Source organism: Cyprinodon variegatus, unplaced genomic scaffold (genome assembly GCF_000732505.1).
Source record: "Cyprinodon variegatus isolate N-32 unplaced genomic scaffold, C_variegatus-1.0 Scaffold1125, whole genome shotgun sequence".
NCBI classification, from domain to species: Eukaryota; Metazoa; Chordata; class Actinopteri; order Cyprinodontiformes; family Cyprinodontidae; genus Cyprinodon; species Cyprinodon variegatus.
Genome location: NW_015151578.1, coordinates 114,206 through 131,996, shown reverse-complemented (window position 1 = coordinate 131,996; position 17,791 = coordinate 114,206). Strand labels below are relative to the sequence as shown.

At 45.3% G+C, this 17,791-nt stretch overlaps 1 protein-coding gene across 1 annotated transcript in view; it reads left to right on the top strand.

The window, feature by feature from the left end:
* The first annotated feature begins 275 nt into the window (after positions 1–275).
* The window catches only part of LOC107101631 (caprin-2-like), a 25,542-nt gene continuing 8,026 nt past the window's right edge, over positions 276–17,791 (top strand). Inside the window, exons 1-17 of the mRNA XM_015400621.1 lie at positions 276–756; positions 827–889; positions 968–1,054; positions 1,706–1,944; positions 2,133–2,215; positions 3,232–3,345; positions 5,984–6,018; positions 6,100–6,321; positions 6,597–6,725; positions 8,295–8,379; positions 9,762–9,811; positions 9,899–10,006; positions 10,090–10,188; positions 10,258–10,398; positions 11,870–12,014; positions 12,090–12,239; positions 12,349–12,410. Of these exons, the coding sequence (XP_015256107.1) occupies positions 583–756; positions 827–889; positions 968–1,054; positions 1,706–1,944; positions 2,133–2,215; positions 3,232–3,345; positions 5,984–6,018; positions 6,100–6,321; positions 6,597–6,725; positions 8,295–8,379; positions 9,762–9,811; positions 9,899–10,006; positions 10,090–10,188; positions 10,258–10,398; positions 11,870–12,014; positions 12,090–12,239; positions 12,349–12,410 (1,986 nt within the window). The 5' untranslated portion in view covers positions 276–582. The remainder of the gene's footprint in view (positions 757–826; positions 890–967; positions 1,055–1,705; positions 1,945–2,132; positions 2,216–3,231; positions 3,346–5,983; positions 6,019–6,099; positions 6,322–6,596; positions 6,726–8,294; positions 8,380–9,761; positions 9,812–9,898; positions 10,007–10,089; positions 10,189–10,257; positions 10,399–11,869; positions 12,015–12,089; positions 12,240–12,348; positions 12,411–17,791) is intronic.

Below are 17,791 nucleotides of genomic sequence, written 5' to 3'. Positions count from 1 at the left end.
GGTTCTGATGAAGATCTGGGTTCCGGTCGGGTTCTGATGAAGGTCTGGGTTCTGGTCCGGTTCTGATGAAGGTCTCGGTTCTGGTTCGGTCCGGTTCTGATGAAGATCTGGGTTCCGGTCGGGTTCTGATGAAGGTCTGGGTTCTGGTCCGGTTCGGATGAAGGTCTGGGTTCTGGTTCGGTTCGGTTCTGATTGAGGTCTAGGTTCTGGTTCGGTTCTGATGAAGGTCTGGATTCCCAGGTGTGTAATCTTCTGGCTGTCCTCCTCCTCCTCCTCCTCCTCCTCCTCCTCCTCCTCATAGACAGCAGCTGTGGAAACGGAGGCGCGCCGCCGCCTCCTGCAGGCTATATAAGGCAGTGCGCGTGCGCGGCCTGGCCCCCGCGTGGCCAAGCATCAGGTGTGAATTCAGCGTCTCTGAGGAAAACGGCGCGAGGTGCGGCTCTTTGATCGCTTTGAAGCGTTGGTCTCGCGCCATATTTGGGTTTAAATGTCTCCTGGTTTCTGATCTGAAGTTGGAGTCTTTGTTCTGCTCCTGGTTGGGTTCTCCTCTCACCTGTCCCTCCTGCAGCAGGCCTCCTCATCATGGTGCAGCTATCTCCACCCCGGTCCCTGGATGTGACAGAGGAACCCGAAGGCCAGCAGGAGCAGAGGGTGGAGAACCTGGAGGTGTCCACCACCTACCAAGGCTATGAGACCTACATAGAAGATGGCCTCATCTGCCTGAAGCACAAAGTCCGCAACTTGGAGAAGAAGAAGGTAAGGGTTCCTGCTGGGAGCTGCTGACCAGCGCCTCCCCCACTTCATCCTCCAACCTTCTCACCCACAGCTGAAGCTGAAGGAGTACCAGAAGAGGCTGGTCCAGGGGGAGGTCCTCAACAAAGATCAGATGGTGAGTGAGGCCAGGCTGCTCCTCAGATCTCCTCCAGGTTCTCCTTCCCCTGCCCTCAGCTGCTGTGTTCTCTTCCAGGCTGCTGTAGAGAAGTTTGACCAGGTGCTCCATCACCTGGAGTTCGCCCGGGAGATGCACAGAACCCTGGATGGCCTGACCCAGAGCGTAGGTGTCTCCTTCATGTTCCTCAGTGCTGACATGTTTCCACAAACATCTTCAGGAAGTGCTTAGTGTGAGGGTTTTAGTCGGAACAAGGAGAAGTTTCCAGATCTGGATATAGACCACTTCCTGCCTGGATGCCAAGGCCTCCAAGGGAACTCAGCAGGAGGTGTGGGGAGGAAGCAGGCAGAGCAGGAGGTGTGGGGAGGAAGCAGGCAGAGCAGGAGGTGCGGGGAGGAACCAGGCAGAGCAGGAGGTGCGGGGAGGAACCAGGCAGAGCAGGAGGTGCGGGGAGGAACCAGGCAGAGCAGGAGGTGCGGGGAGGAACCCGGCAGATGACCCGTCACCACTGCTGAACTTTCACACTTCACCTTCTGGATTACTCCTCTGAGGAGGAGGTTTTTCCATATTCTCCTGTGGCTGAGGACTATGAAGCAGCTGGATCTGGTTCCTGGTTCCTGGTTCCTGGTTCTGGAACTTCTCAGAACCATCCAGGCTGCAGTAATGGACGCTTTGAATAGGCAGCTTCTTTAGTCATTAACTGCAGTGGATCAGGCCAACCTCTAGGGGTCACTGTAGCATCCTGTGGTTCTAGTAGAATCTGGCTGGTGGTGCTGATGATGATGATGATGGTGATTATGTCCTCTGTTCCTGCAGCTGTTGAAGGCTCAGAAAAAGGCGGTTAAGCAGGAGCAGGCTGAGAAGCTGGAGGCTGAGAGGAGGCGTCTGACCCTGATGCTCCAGTTCCAGAACCTTCTGGTTGTTCTCCAGCAGGAACATGTGAGGAAGGAGCTGATGGCAGGAAGCAGTGACGCTCCCTACATCCCAGCTCCGCTGCTGCACAGCCTGAACCAGCTGGCTGCCTTGTTGGGGGTCACCAGGGACGGCCAGCTGAGGTGAGACGCTCCTTATGGAGGGTGGGAGGGGCTTAGCCTGTGACGTCACGTCCTCTGATGGATCTTCAGCTTCCAGGGTGGACGTGTTGCTCTGAGCTCTGCTTTCTTATGGAACATCAAGTTTTAGCAGTTTGCGGTTGTAAAGCACCTTCAGCGTTTAGTAGCATCTCCTCATGGTTCCCCTGCAGCCTGGAGGAGCAGATGGAGCAGGCGGCCTCGGCCTACATGGACCTCCTGGATGGGAAGGAGAAACCTGTGGTTGGTTCGACATGTGAGTAAATGTCTGAGAAATAATCACAGAAAAGCAACTCGGGTCCTGACCTTTGCTTCAAAGCAAAAATTTGGTTTGAGTCTCACGGGGGCGGGGCGTCCGGACCCAAGGTGGTGGGGCGGTCTGAAGGTGGTGGGGCGGTCTGAAGGTGGTGGGTCGGTCTGAAGGAGGTGGGTCGGTTCTTGGCTGCAGTCATTTTTCTGTCTGGCAGGAAGTCTTGATCCATTTCCACAGGTAGAAGTTGATTTCCTTTAAATCAACCTTTGGTGTTCCCTCTGTGTTCCTGAACATTCAGGCTGTCTCCGAACGTTCAAACCATCTCCTCTATAGTGGTTACGCCATTTTATACGAGTGTCCGAACGTCTAGTGGAGGAAAAAGTACTGGAGTCTAAATTTTCCACAATGCATCTTTAAAAGTAGAGATCATGGTCACGAGACCAGCAGATATATCCCAGAATGCTTTGCAAGAGCTCTCCCACAAAGCATCATGTGGTTTGTTATGGCAACGAGGATGAACAAGGATGATGCAGACACCCTGTGGGGAGGCGGAGCCACTTGACCCGACGGGGAGGGAAAGTTAATTGACCGTCCAAATGGTCAGTTCTAGTGAACTGACCGTCCAAACGGTCAGTTGGCCTTTGGCCTTTGGCGTTCCCTCACTTTCCCGGAATCTTTGGGTTTCCCTCAGTTTCCTGGAACCAGTTCCCCGGGACCTATGGCGCTCCCTCCCTCTGTTTCCCCGGGACCTATGGCGCTCCCTCCCTCTGTTTCCCCGGGACCTATGGCGCTCCCTCCCTCTGTTTCCCCGGGACCTATGGCGCTCCCTCGGCTTCCTGGGACGTTTGGCGCTCCCTCGGCTTCCTGGGACGTTTGGCGCTCCCTCTGTGTTCTGCCCCCTCATGGACTGATGTCTTATCTAGCATCCCATCTAAGCAGACAGAAACCAGAGGAAGAGGATGATGGAAAGGTGCGTGGGGTTAGTCCTGGTAACCATGGTAACCACTCTGTTGTTGCAGATAAGCGGCTGAAGGAGGAGCTCCTCAGACTGTTGAACTACAAGTTCTTCAGCCGTCCACCGCCCCCCCCCAGCAGGACTCCAGTGCGTTCAGTGAGCTCGGCTGGTCAGAGTGGTAAGGACTTGGTCACATGATCAACAGCAGGAAGTGGACGGCAGAACATCCTGCCATTCTATGAACTTTATTGGTCAGGCTGCAAAACTCATTAATCTAACAACAGTTTTTATGATCAATGAATCTAGTTTATCCATTAAACTGGGAAGAATATACAGTAAAGGGCAATATTTATTCATTTATCTATAGTAAGGAACCAAAAAGGAAATTGGATTAAATCACAACATGAACTTTACTGACAGGAAGATAAAGTTTACAGGAAAAAATGCAATTTGAGATGAAAGTCATTGTTTTTATTAAAAAGGATTGAGGTGTAGAGTTAAACATTTTAGAAAAAACCCAAATGGAGATGCAGACGAGAAGCTGCAGAGATGGAGGACATGCAGAAAGAGCTCTTCTGCTTCCTCTGCTCCAGAATAGATTAGAATAGAAAATCCCTTTATTGTCCCACAATGGGGAAATTCTGGTGTTACAGCAGCAAAAAGATTATAGAAAAAATTGTCACACAAATGTGGACCTTAGAAAAATGTATCAGAATAACATAATAGTGAAGAGTTAAAAGATAAACAATAAAATCCTGTAAAGTGTTTTAACAATATGAACCTGGAGAATAAATAACCAATATGCAGCTATGGACATCTTTTCCCGTAATGCATATTTGAAAATAGCAGCAACATCAGAGATGTGCAGAATGACAGCAGCAGGTTATTTAACTGACTAAGGTAGAAACTGTGCAAAGTCAGCATGAATCGAACAACTGATTGAAGTTGTTGGGAACAGTGGTGGTTCTAGAGTCTTCCAGCCGCTGGGAGGAAGGATCTGTGATAACGCTCCATGGTGAGATGAGATTTAATGTCTTGGGCGGTTCCTTGGGTGTGTCGTGCCACTTCACTAGAAGATTGATATTTATGATATATATGATACATTATGAATATATTAAATAACTAGAACTGGAAGTTACATAATTCATAGGTCATTCAAATCAAGGGAAAATCTAGTTATCAGTAGAATGATTATAACTGTTACTTGCTTACTAACCCTTCCCTAAAGGGTTGGACTCCTGAATCCGGCTGTTTAAGTTACTAAATTGGTGAAAGAAAACTGGATTTTTCACTATAGCTCTTAGCAGCGTTATTAATCACCAACCAAATAAATGTCTCTGTTCATTCAGATGCTACTGAAAGAAGAATGAATCCAACCTGAGTGATAAATTCTTCACTGTGTAAAATGAACACAAAAGACCACGGGTTAAAATACAATGGTACCTTTATTAGCTACAATCACACAGTATTATATCTAATAACTAAGGAGAACATTAAACGCTACTAAAAATAAGCAGAATCAAAGAAATAAAAGGGGAAGAGGGGTTTAAGAGTCCGTTCAAAGTCTGCAGGATTTTAAGGGTTAGTTAATGCATTTAAAAGTGTCCTTTATAATAGCAACAGATAACATGTAAATAAACCCCGACACACACAGATGTTAACTGCAGTCAAAACAGGAAGTTTCATTAAGTTTATGGTGAAAAATAATGACTCAGGAATGCATTAAACTATGATGAGGCTGAAAGACCCGTTAGCTTAGCTGGCCCCAGGGGTTCTGGTTCTGGTCGGGTCCAACTGAGAGGGTTCGCTCACAATGTAGCAGTTAGCTTCGGTAACACGTGATTCGTTCGGTCTGTAGTGAGCATTAGCATTTAGTTAAACCTTTAAAAACCATCGCAGTTGAATCAGAAAGCTTATTTCAAATAAAAACACCGACATAGCAATTCTATCTACCTATAGTTCACCCAAGCAGAACACTGATTAGCATTAAGCAGTGGAAAGGGGGGGGTGCAGTTACTGTTTTCGGTTTGGTGGAGGGAAGGCCTTCAGCTCGGTCCAGTTTCTGCAGACCAGTCTTCAGTCCAGTCCGTTAATCCAACAGCAACTCAGAGATTTGGATCAATCTGATGCAACAATAGGGGGCGATTTGCAAGGGGGTTAATTTTATAACTTTCAGCAGAAAGTTTTCAATATGGTGTGATTATTTCAGACCTCCTGTGAGGGGATTTTACAAAGTGAAGATCACACATTTCAGCAAATGTCTAAATACGAAGACAAAATGTCTAAGATGGTGAGGAGCTCTGAAAGGGTCCAACAGGGGGATGCTCAGGGTTCTGGTTCATTTTTGTTGAGTTTTTCACAGTTAAACTTGGAAGTTTCAGTTCTCAGTGAAAGCTGACTGCATCTTTCATCCATATAAATATATCCTGTTTAGATTCTATTTTTTTCGGTGATCCGGTTCAGCCAGGATTCTCTTGTTTAGAAATTCCTCCTCTAATTACATCAGAACTGACACATCCTGATGATTTGTGCTCCATCTTCTGACACAACCACTGGTTTCTTCACCTCAGTTTCTTCTTCTGTTGCTCCAAACCTCTGAGGAGGAGTTCTCCACAGCAGGTTGATGTTGAAGCATTTATATCGAAGTATTGTAATCCTACAGGTTCTTTAGTTTCTTCTTATGGGTCCTTACATTAGTCTGGTTTTATAAAGAAAATGTTTATTATACTTAAAGGTGACTTTACTGTCCTGTTTCTTTGCTTCTGATGGGAATGCTAACTCTAGTGACTAATTGCTGTCATGTCTTTTCTCTTCAGCTTTAAAATTCATGCCACAGGAAAAGTCAAAGGAGGTAAACTAATATTTGTTTCAGCTGGATTTGATGTGATTGTGAATCTACTCATCGACAGCCTTGCTTTTGGTGCCACTGCAGTTTTTGAACAGGCTCTACCAGACTGACGTGGAGACTGCTGATGGGAAGGACTGGAAGGAGGACTTTAAGGCTGTGAGGGAGCGGGAGCCTCCAGATAGCTGGGATGCAGACTTCCCTGATGGAGCCATGTCTCCACAAACTCCAGCTAACAAACCGTGGAAGGGGGCGGCCACTTTCATCCCTAAAGTTCCCTCCAAAGCCTGCTCTGCTGAGAGCAAACGGGTGAGGTTTCTAGTCCTGAATAGTTCCTCAGGGAGGATTGCTGAGGTTCTTAGATCAGTAGCTAAAGTTGGAGCCCAACATTCAGACCTAAAGTATGCCCATCAGCTTATTTACCGCTGACTGACCTGGTGATTAATGAATCATGTTCTCCCTAGAGAAAAGAGAATAAAACCAAAGCAGAAAGAAATGCTAAGCTGGTGAGTCCCAGTTAGTTTACAGAGGAAATGTCTGAGTTTAACTGCTGAAGAACTTGTTGGTCTTCTTGGTTCCTGCAGCCTAATCAAATGAATATACTGGTGGAGGTCTTCAGCTCCCCGTCTGCCTTACCCGAAGACCCCGTACTCCGGAAGCAGCATCTGGAGGATCTCATGACAAAGATCCATGGCTCCTTCAGCTTCATGCAGGTGGTCCTCCATACTCTGTAAATCTAAGAAAGATATTCTTACTGAAACCTCCCACTGATGATGAGCAGGTGTCCCTCCGTTAGGCTCTGCAGTGGCGCTAGCATCATGCTCAGGGTAGAAGGCTAGCACTCGTGTTAGCATTGTGGTGCGTCTTTGATGCTTCCAGCGGATGGGGTCTGAACATAGCATAAGAGCAAAGAGGCTCCTGCTGCTTCATTTCTGCTGCGTGTCCACATTAAGGTCAGACGTCCATTTAAATGTGTCCAGATGCGTCTGATGCTTCTGCTGCTCCTGTGATCAATGGTAGAGCAGCTTTGCTACATTTGCTGTGATCAGTGGGTAAAAAGTAGTTTGAATCTATTTTGAGAAAGTCCTCCTGAAAACATGGTCTGTGCAGTCAGTTCATCCAGATTACCATCCTGCCTTCAAAGATTATTTCTCTGTGGGAGCTGCTCAGACCCCCACATACCGGCGCTGCGCTGTCACTGGGAATCCCCAGCAGCAGCAGCTGCCTCAGGCCCGCTCGCCTCTTGGGGGTTTTCCCCTACTGTTGGTGGCGGCTGGAAGTAGATGTTAGAGTTTTTGACGTACATAATCCAAACTGCAGGCAGCAGGATAATGAAAGTGAACATATTCTGTCGGCAGGTTTCTACATTTTAAGTTAATTTAGGCGTTAGTGTTTCAGAGGAGTGATCATAGCGCTCTGCATCAGCAGTGCTGTCTGACTCCCTGCCAGCTCCCAGATCAGCTTCTCTGATTGGTTGATGTGGCGCATCCAGCAGCTAAAGTTCAAGTTTTCAAACTCCAACAGCTGCTGCTTCTGAAGTGCCTCAGAAGCTCGTAATGTGCTGCTCCTGCTGCTCTAAACCCGCTGCAGGACCTTTTGCTGCGCCTTGATGCATGTCAACCACTGACTTTTCATGTAAACTAGCTGCTTCTGCTGCCTCTGGCGTGTGCGGCCTGAATGTAGCATTAGATTTCAGTTAGAAGTATTAAGCTCACCACTCTTCCTCTTCATCCTGGTTGGGGTATTTTGGAATGTTGGACATTGTGAAAGGTGGTCAAGGCAGTGGTGAACCATTGGCTGCTCTGGCTTGTTGATGATCTCTGGCTGCAGAGGTGGGCCACTGTGGGCAGATTCAAAGGGTTCTGCTCCAGAGATGGGGGATCTGGAGTCAACAAGTCATCTCTGTCATGCATTTCTTCTGCCCAGCCACTGAACCAGGTGAGTCCAATGAGTGAATGAACACATGACATAGATGACTTGACTCCAGATCCCCCATCTCTGTTCTGCTCTGATGGCTGAAGAAAGAAAAGCTATTGGGTAGAAGAACAGTGTCCAAATCCCTGCTTGGATCAGTTTGAGTATGGAGCTGCATTCGATCAGGATACTTCCTGCTGGTCATATTAGCTCACCTGGTCAAAGTGTGAGAATTTATGTTTGAAGGAAAGTTGAATTAATGGATCAGTTTAGGTCAGTTCATATCCACTCCATTATAAAGCAGACCTTTATTGTTTGAGTAATGTTTACATATCTGTTCTCCAATTTAAACCATCTGTCTTTTACAGGACTCCCTCCTGGATGGTGAGACATCACTGACCAATGGTACACCCAGGCTAACTAGGCGTTCACCTGGAGCGCTCTCTCCTCTAGGTAACGTTAAACAAACTCATCTTCTCTTCGTTTATTAGCTTGTTTTCAGTGTAGCAGAAAGTGAGGCGAGATTTAAATTCACCTCTTATTGTCAAAAATGCATTTGGCTGTTGTCTCTTTCTTGGCAACAATGGAACTGTGACATCATATGCAATGTTGGCAACAGCAGAAGGTGGAACCCAAACAGTTGACAAAGTGGTATCTGGCAAATGCCACCGTTGGTTGGGGAGTGGCTTATGCCGCGGTGGGTTGGGGAGTGGCTTATGCCGCGGTGGGTTGGGGAGTGGCTTATGCCGCGGTGGGTTGGGGAGTGGCTTACGCCGCCGTGGGTTGGGGAGTGGCTTACGCCGCCGTGGATTGGGGAGTGGCTTACGCCGCCGTGGGTTGGGGAGTGGCATATATTCCAGGCCCTCATTAAATGGGATTCAATGCTAACCGCTTTGCTGCTCTTCCCTGCATGGTTTGGATAAGGATACTACATAAATACACCACCCGGGCCACGCACACAAAGTTCAGTGTAAATGCAGCTTAACAGTGCAACAGTGCATTACAAGCGCTTGTGATTTACTTCACTGCTTGGCCTTTACTGGCCCTTTATTTCTGCAGAACCTCCATTTTTTTTCTTGGTTTTCGAAGCATTTTTTGTGAATGAACACAGTCTGACAAGCGCTAGAAGTTGTAGCCTTTTATAGTGTGATCTGGGCGGTAATTATGCAGATTTACATTTCTCGGATGGCGCCTTGCGTACATACAGGTGGACGGCATCACGTTTTGCAGGATCATTTACAGAAGTTGAAAACGTTGGCTGAATCTGACGTGGTGCAGAGCGACACAGAATAAGGAAGAAAAATCTACAATTAAAAAAGGTCAGAGGCTCCCTGACCTTTTCCTGGTAGGAAACACGTGCTGCTCTCTGATCCACCCAGCTATCAGTTTGTTGATGTGCTGCAGGGGCAGCAGTGCTGAGGATGGTGGGTTCTTCCTCTTTCAGGACCAGCAGTCCCTTAGAAACCCAGAAACATAGGATGACACCCAGACAACTCTGAGAAAGTCTTTTTGCGAATTCATCTTTGAATGAATCCCTTTCAACATTTTCTCCTGGTACCACTTTCTCACATGAACCAACGCGGGCCAGTAAAATAGCGGCTTTACTTCAGACCTCGCTCTGAACCTTCAGTCTGTTTCCACATCAGAAGTGTTTTGGTACTTTAACCCTTTGAGTCTTAGTTTGGCAGCATTCCTGCCTTTTTACATCTCATCTCTACATTTGAGTCAGAGGCTAAAGTTCTCTATTCTTAATCTCTCCTGTCAGAATAAATGCACCTCTTTCTATTGGTGGATTGTTTTTAACTGTATATTTTTCTTTTTTTTCCCCCTGCCAGCCCAGGGATGTCTGAGAAGCCCTCCTGATTTTCTGGCCAAAACTCTGCATGTAAGATGGCTTTAATTTATTGTTGGCCATGTTCTTCTGAAATGATTAATTTGATGAGGTTTGGATTTCTTTATTTCCTGCATTCAGTCGACCCCATTACCTCCCAGGCTGAGGGAGCGCAAAGCCAGTATGACGAGTGGGGATCAGAGCCTGGAGACCAGTGACCTGGAGCCCTCTGTGAAGCACCAGTCCCAAGTACCGCCAACATGCCTTTTGGTGGTCATGGATTGTTTTTGTTTTTTTAATTTAGTCGCTTGTTCTATCTGGTCTTGTTTCAGGAGTCGCTCCAGCTGACTGAAAGGAAGCGGCATTCCTCACCGCCTCTGTACCACCGGGAGGCTCTAGTATCTGGCCAGGAAGAGAAGAACTGTTCACATGTAAGCTGGAATCTAACCAAAGACCTTTTTAATCAATGGATGAATGTGGAATCACTGATTCTTCTTTAGACCCCAGGAAGTGACTCAGGGAAGCAGTCCCCCTGTAATGGGCTGAGGTCCAACACCTCCACTCCACCCCAGGCAGAGTCCTTCTCCACCCCTCCAATGAGGAGAGCTCTCACTACATCCCAGTTCCAGAACATTCACTCGGTAAGGTCCATCCAGTGGCCCAGTCCACATGGATAATCCCCATGGGTCCACTAAGCAGCGCTGAAAGTGTGGTAGTATGCATGCTGGGGCATTGCGTGGTGCTATGACACTGCTAGGGCATCCAGATGACAGGCGTGGGCTTTGTTTTGAATTTGAAGTTTGAATTAACAAAATCTCTAATATTTAACAGCAAAAAATACTTAGTTTAGCAAATTGTGCATTCATAACATGTAGGCGAATCACTGTCCCCCAGACATCCGCGGTTATATTATTTATATTTATATTTTTTTTATCACAGCAGAGCGTGTATGATGTCATCCGTGAATGTCTCTGACCAAACAATCAGATACAGACTTCAAGAGGGTGGCCCGGGGGCCCGACGTCCTCTAGTGGCCCCTGTGCTCACTGCCCGGCACCGTGGAGCTCGATTGGCATTTGCCACAGAACACCGGAATTGACAAGTCGGCCACTGGCGCCCTGTGCTTTTCACAGATGAGAGCAGGTTCACCCTGAGCACTTGTGACAGACGTGAAAGGGTCTGGAGAAGCCGTGGAGAACGTTATGCTGCCTATAACATCATTCATCATGACCGGTTTGGTGGTGGGTCAGTGATGGTCTGGGGAGGCATATCCATGGAGGGACGCACAGACCTATACAGGCTAGACAACACCACCCTGACTGCCATTGGGTATCGGGATGAAATCCTTGCACCCATTGTCAGACCCTATGCTGGCGCAGTGGGTCCTGGGTTCCTCCTGGTACATGACAATGCCCGGCCTCATGAGGCGAGAGTAAGCAGGCAGTTCCTGCAGGATGAAGGAATTGATACCATTGATTGGCCCCCACGCTCGCCTGATCCAAATCCAATAGAACACCTCTGGGACATTATGTTTCCATCCAATCGACGCCACCAGGTTGCACCTCAGACTGTCCAGGAGCTCAGTGATGCCCTCATCCAGATCTGGGAGGAGATACCTCAGGACGCCATCATTTCCATCATATGATGTGGCATCCTTTTGTTTCTAACACATCACCCAGTCCATATCAGGATAAAAAAAAACAGGATTTTTTGCCCCATTGAGATCTGATGTGTTTTCAAAGTGTTAATTTTTTTGAGCAGTGTAATATTATACCTTGTTACAATCTCCAGTTTTTTTCTTTTTGTTCCTGACCTAAGGATTCATCACTCTTTGCCCGGCCCCTGAGGCTCCTTTGCCCTTGGCTCCTGTGGCTCCTGAAGGACATGTTGAACAGTTTCCCTCAGAGCAAATGGATCAAAAGAGGGAAAACTGGGATGAAGTGAACAAACTGCCTCTTTGATCTCCCTAAGCTGACGGTGTCCTCCACCACTTTGGCTGTTGTTAAACTCATTAACTCACTGCGGTGCTGAAGCGTCTTAAAGCGTCATGTGTTGGTTGAAATGTCGCTCAGCTTCTCCAGCATTCTATTCTCAGTCCTTTATTTCCTTCAGGTCTTCAAAATGGCTGCATCCTTACCCCACAACGGAGAGCTGCACTACAAATCCCATGGTGCAGTCTGCTCTGGGCCCAAGTACAGCACTGCCAGTACCCAGACCCCGCCAGAGTTCGCCCCCCCAGATGATGAGCTCCTGATGGGTAGGTGTGGAGCGACGTGTTGCCCCTGAGGTTTTGGGTGATGCTCTTCATGTCTGGCTCTTCTCTTCCATGCAGGGTACCAGTCGGACTACTCGGCCATTAATGGTGGACAGATCTTCCCGTCCCCCGGCTTCTCCGCTCCATCCTACACCAGAGGATCTGTCAGAGGTATGGCACCTGGTGGCAAGGGAGCGCCCCACACCTGTTGGTCCTCTGGGCGCCAAGGTATCGCCCCTCAACTCCCCTCCTCTTCCTCACTGCGTGGTATCTCCTCTGCTTACGGCCGAGCTCCTCAGGTCTCCATGACTGTTTTATTCTGTGTTTCTCCCTGCAGGAGGACCCTATGCCCCCCCACCTCATCTCAGGGACTCTGGCCCTCTTCTCTATGCGGCTAAAGTAAGTCCTCATCTTCCAGTTCAGATTGCTTACGCTCTAAAACGGTCTGGCCTCCTTCCATGCTGATGTGGACCTCTGACCGTGGTCCAATCGGGAATAGATCAGTGGTTAAGTTTTACTCCTCTGCATGTTTAACACATCTGTCTGCTGAGGAACAGTTGATTACAGAGGCTGTGTATGACCCTGACCTCTGACCCCTCCATCACTATATGGAGCAGGGCAATGTTGTGACAGTTCATGGTTAAAAAGCTCAGTTCAGTTCACTCAGGTGGAAATGAACTGGCTAATGTTCATTGTTCGCTTTTTCAACAAATGAACTAAGTTACCGAACCTGTAAATAAACTAGCTGAATTTAATTTGGTAAATGAAGCCTCAATCCTCCACAATAGAAGCTTATATTTCCCCTCTTTAATGTTGTAGGGAAATAATAAAATTTCAAATCATTCTGGCTTAGGTTGAAATAAGAATCAGAATCCTTTCCTTTCCCATTGCGTTCCGTTCCAGTGTTCATGGGGATGGACGTCTGTGTCTTCAGCAGGCGTAGAGCTAACAGAACTGGCAGCGTTGCGAGGCAAGGGCTCAAACATGTACGGCTGTAAGCCTTCTACATCAAACCAAGCTTCTGCCGCCCTGGTGTCCTCTTCTACAACATCTTCGTCCCCACTTTCCTCCTCAAAATAAAAAAAATGGATGACGGAGGAGACTTATTCACAACACCTAAAACACTGTAAAACAAGGAAAGAAAGGCACAGTAAAAATTCTTCTTACTCGCAAGGAGAGTAGGAAGAGACTGCATTTACAATCTCCAGCCCACTCTGCCGGTCTTCAACTTTCTCATCACTATTAAAGTTAGGGGGGTCCCTAGTTACACAAGCTGAGGTTGCATTAAAGGAAAGGGAAACAACATAGACATTCAATTTGCAGTCTCAGTGAACAGGTCAGTTTGCTGTCAAATAGTAAAAGAACGGCTGGTTTCATTAAGCTTGAGCAATACTTCCTGAGAGTTGACCTATACTGCTTGTGCAACACCTCTCTGGAACAGTAATATGTCACACATTATACATAAGAACAAACATTAAGTATCTTATTCATAATTATTCCAACATTTCCCCCCCTGTTTATGGTGTATGTCAGTTGATCAAAGTAATACAGATATCACCAAGCAGTCGCTTCAAAGGTGATTTTTGACAATCAGCTCATACTATAATGTAGATACATTCACTTACAGGTGGAGGAGCTACAAGTTCCCTCATGGCGGGCAAAAAACTGTTCCACATTCTCATCATCACCTTCACCTGCAGAGTCTGTGTGGGTGATGAACGGATACACTTGCAGCTGCTGCTGCGGAGAGGAAATAGCCGTTGAAATAAGCCTCTGAATGAGGCTTCGAATGCAGGGAATTAGACAGCAGCTGCACAGGGTCAAGATGGCGGCAAACACAGCTATGGACACCAAGGACTGATATTTGCCAAACGTGTCCAAACATGAGTCCCACATAGATGTGTCCACGCCGGGATGCTCTTTCATTTTACCATTCAATGACCTGAAGCCCTCCAGGGCTATGGTCAGGCTGCCGTTCGAAGCTGTAGTATTAGTAGTATTGCTCGCCGAATACAGCACAGACTCCGCCTTTTTCTGCTAACATGTCTAAAGCTATTCTATTTTGGAAAGCCATAAGTGAAGTTGCAGCCACTTGTCCATGTACAGCTTCAAAACCACTTCGGGTCCAGTTTCCTAACTTCTGGACATTGTAATGTTTAAACGATCAACATTTTTATTTATGGTGCACAATCAACCTCTAGACAAGTTGCATCAACAGCCTCCAGCATCTCCAACAATTATAAATGGGGAGTCACCCGAATTATGACTAATTTAAGCCCATTTAATAATTTCAAAGCCTTGTCATATCTTTGGTACAAAAAGCTTTCCATCTACTCTTTCTAATCACTTTCTTTACACCTTCTGTTCTACATTGCATGTCCATCAAAAATTGCTTCTAGCCCTCTGCTCCCTCTTGCTTTCCACAAACACATCCTCCCTTGACTGAATCACATATCTCTTTGAAAAGAGAGGTTTTAGTTTTCTTCCTTTGGTACTTCTTCCCCACCTACAGCGCATTCTTCGTCCCGTTGCCTTCTAGCCTCTTCCCCACGTCCCCTTGGTCCTGTCTAATTATCCTCATCTCTGTGAAACATCTGTCTTTTCTTTTTCCTTCGCTTTGATTTAGTTCTACAAAAATCCTAATGTATTATTTGAAACGGATATGTGGGAGAAGGAAACTTCCCACATTTAGGTCTTAGATTTCCTTGTGGATTGTATTTAGCGCATGTTAGACATGTTCTACAAAAAATTTTTGAACGGTTGTTAAAGCCATATGTTGTATAATGTTGATTAACCTGTCCTACCATCTCTCCTGTTGAGACATGTGTAACACCATGGCTCATTATAGCTGCTGCTTTGAATACGGAGGAGCTGCTGTTCCCACAGGGTCTAACCCTTTAGAGTAGTACACTACAGGTTTGAACTTTTCACCATGAGGCTGTAACAACAGAGGTCATAAAACTAGCTTTACCGTCGACTGTTTGGATGAATGGTTTTTGATAATTTGGTAGAGCGAAGACAGGTGCTGAGAATAGTTCTGCTTTAGCTCTGTGAACTGCTGTTCTGCTTCTGGGGTCAACTAGATCTCTGACATGGCGATTGATGTGTCATAATTAAGGCTTAAGAGAAGCTGAGTTTGTTTCTGCATAATGTGGAATCTAAACTCTGCAGTAATTGCACAATCCTAAAAAAGACATTTGTTCTTTAGTTACTGGCTTATGCTCACTTGCTATTACAGTTTTTCCCTTTTCTTGTATCTTTTTTACCTTCTTCTGAAATAACATGGCTCAAGCAACAGACTTGTTTCTGCACCCGATAAATTCTTCATAACTGGTTTTATACTTTCCTTTGCTTCACATTTTAGCAGATATTTCTTTATTTTTGGCCTATATTGCGATTTAGGAACTATATTAACTGGATCTACAGTTGTCAATAGTCTTGAATCAGTTGGTCCTGTAGACCACAAAGCATTTGGGATATCTTTTAAATAATTTTCATCAGATTGTGATTGCAAAGAATGCTGAGTTATTCTAACTCATGCTAAATCTTGGACCTGGGGTTTTACATCAGAGTTTAATAAGGGTGTTTCCATAGTAGGGAACAGATGGGCATGGAGCTGAGACGATAAGCATGTTGCAAAAAACACAGGAGGATTTTGTTGCAACGTCATTACATTTCCTATTCATACAGCCTTCATCCCCACCCTGCGTGGGGAAAATTGCAATGCCTAATTTTACCTTCCTAACAGATTAATGGGGTGAGTTGGTGATATTACTAAAGAAGCATGCAACCTTTTTCCTGTTTGAAGGTCTTCTATTTCTATTACCCTGGACAAATCTAACTGCCTGTCCATTAATTGTAAGTACTATTTTTTTCTTTTTTCTTTTAATGCATTAAATAGCTCCCATGCTCCCCTTTTTTTTTTTTTAAAGGTTCTGGATTTGCTCTAGCCGTCCCTGTAGCCTCTTCCCAAATCTGATTGGAACACTCCCCAAACTAATGTTCTGTTGACCCACAATTCCAGCATCCCTCATCTGTTTTTACTGGTCTGGGCTGAAAGCCCCCTCGGCCCCTAGGACCGCCCTGGCCTCCTTGATGCCTTCGGTGGGTCCGATGGCTTGGAAAGAAAAGATTTCTTCTGGGTCACATATAGAATCGGCCCAGAATATTTATGCCTCCCCCTCAGATGCACCACCTCCCTTTTTAGCATATTTTTTTGGCATTGCTGTGGTTCCATTAGGCCATGGGCGTAGGTTTGCATAGGGACCATAGGGACATGTCCCTACCAAAATTTTGGACTGACCTACTTGTCCCTATATAATAATTGCATGTGAACAACATGGTTGCAGCAGTGGCTTCTTTTCCTCTCGGAGCTCCTCTGCCTGGTAGCTGCAGCTGCCTGGTCTTTCCTGTATCTTTCCCATAGCAGCGCATCAACTGTGCTGCGCGGTTTAACTCCACTGTCTGATTTTTGAGTGATCTTTTTCTAGGGTGTATGTGTGCGTGAGTGTGTGCTTGGAGCGTGCAAAAAAAGACACTAGAGTACGCTGGAATTACCAAAATTAATATTGGGCTATGAAAGTAGTCCCAATTAAAAAACTAAATATGTACGCAAAAACAGGCGAAAGCTTCTGACTGCAGTTCTGTAAAGAAGCAGGACAGAGCTTGGATTTTTGGAACTTGAGAAATGAAAGTAACCAAAGTTAGGATTTCTTTTCTCAAACTAAATATTCTGAGTCAGACAGGAGTTAAAAAAAACTGCTGTTAAAATGAACAAAGACTGTAAACTATCAACATTTCTGATTCCCTTTCACCAATATTTCTTTGCTATTAATGTTTTCATTTTTGAGGCAGTTCAGGTATAAATAACAGGTTTTATTTATTTTATAGAACATAACATGAGAATGATGCTAAAGATCTGCTCATTTTTGTTTTCCACATAAAAATAGTTCTATTTAATTGATTCTACTTCTAGAAATAGGATAAAGACAAACAGAGGAACTCTATTTACAGTGATTCTATTTTTCTAGATTTCCACTCGGTCCATAAGTAAATTAATACAAACATTAATGTCTGGGAAATAATGCTGGAATCTGGCTGTTTATTTTAGATACTATTACATTACAGATAAGATAGTGTTATATTGTCTTTTATGATTGTTAAAAGTGATTTTATATTTGAATAAACTTAGGCTCATTTTCAGTGTTGTGTTTGTAGATGATGCCACTAAAAAAGAAAATAGACATAAGGAGCTATTTAAACAGTCAGTAGCAATATAGGATGATGATAAAAGATTGTTAGGTTTAATTCTTAAACTCACCTGTATAATAGAAACATTAAATGATTGTAGGAAACAGATATAATGCAGCAGGGCAGCCTCAGGGTGAAGCAGCTGCCCTTCACTGCTGCATGATGGAAGAAATGTGTTTGAAAAGTTACCATAAAATTAGGGCTGCAACTAATGATTATTCTGCTAATTGATTAATGTGTCGATTCTTCTTTCAACAAATTGATTAATAATCAGATCAGCCAAAGGTTCCTTAAAGATTTTTTTTTTAGTAAATTAAATCAGGTGAAACATACATTTCCTCTTGAGGAGTGCTGGATGGAGAATATTGATGGACGAAGACTTTTTTTTTTTTTTTTTTTTTTTTACGAAAAAAGTTTTCTTTTTTTTTTTTTTTTCAATCTTGGTATAATTCCTGCTCTAAGTGGGTCGCTCTGTCAACTAAAGGCATATTTTAGTGGCCCTATACTCCAGTTAACGATTAATCAATTAA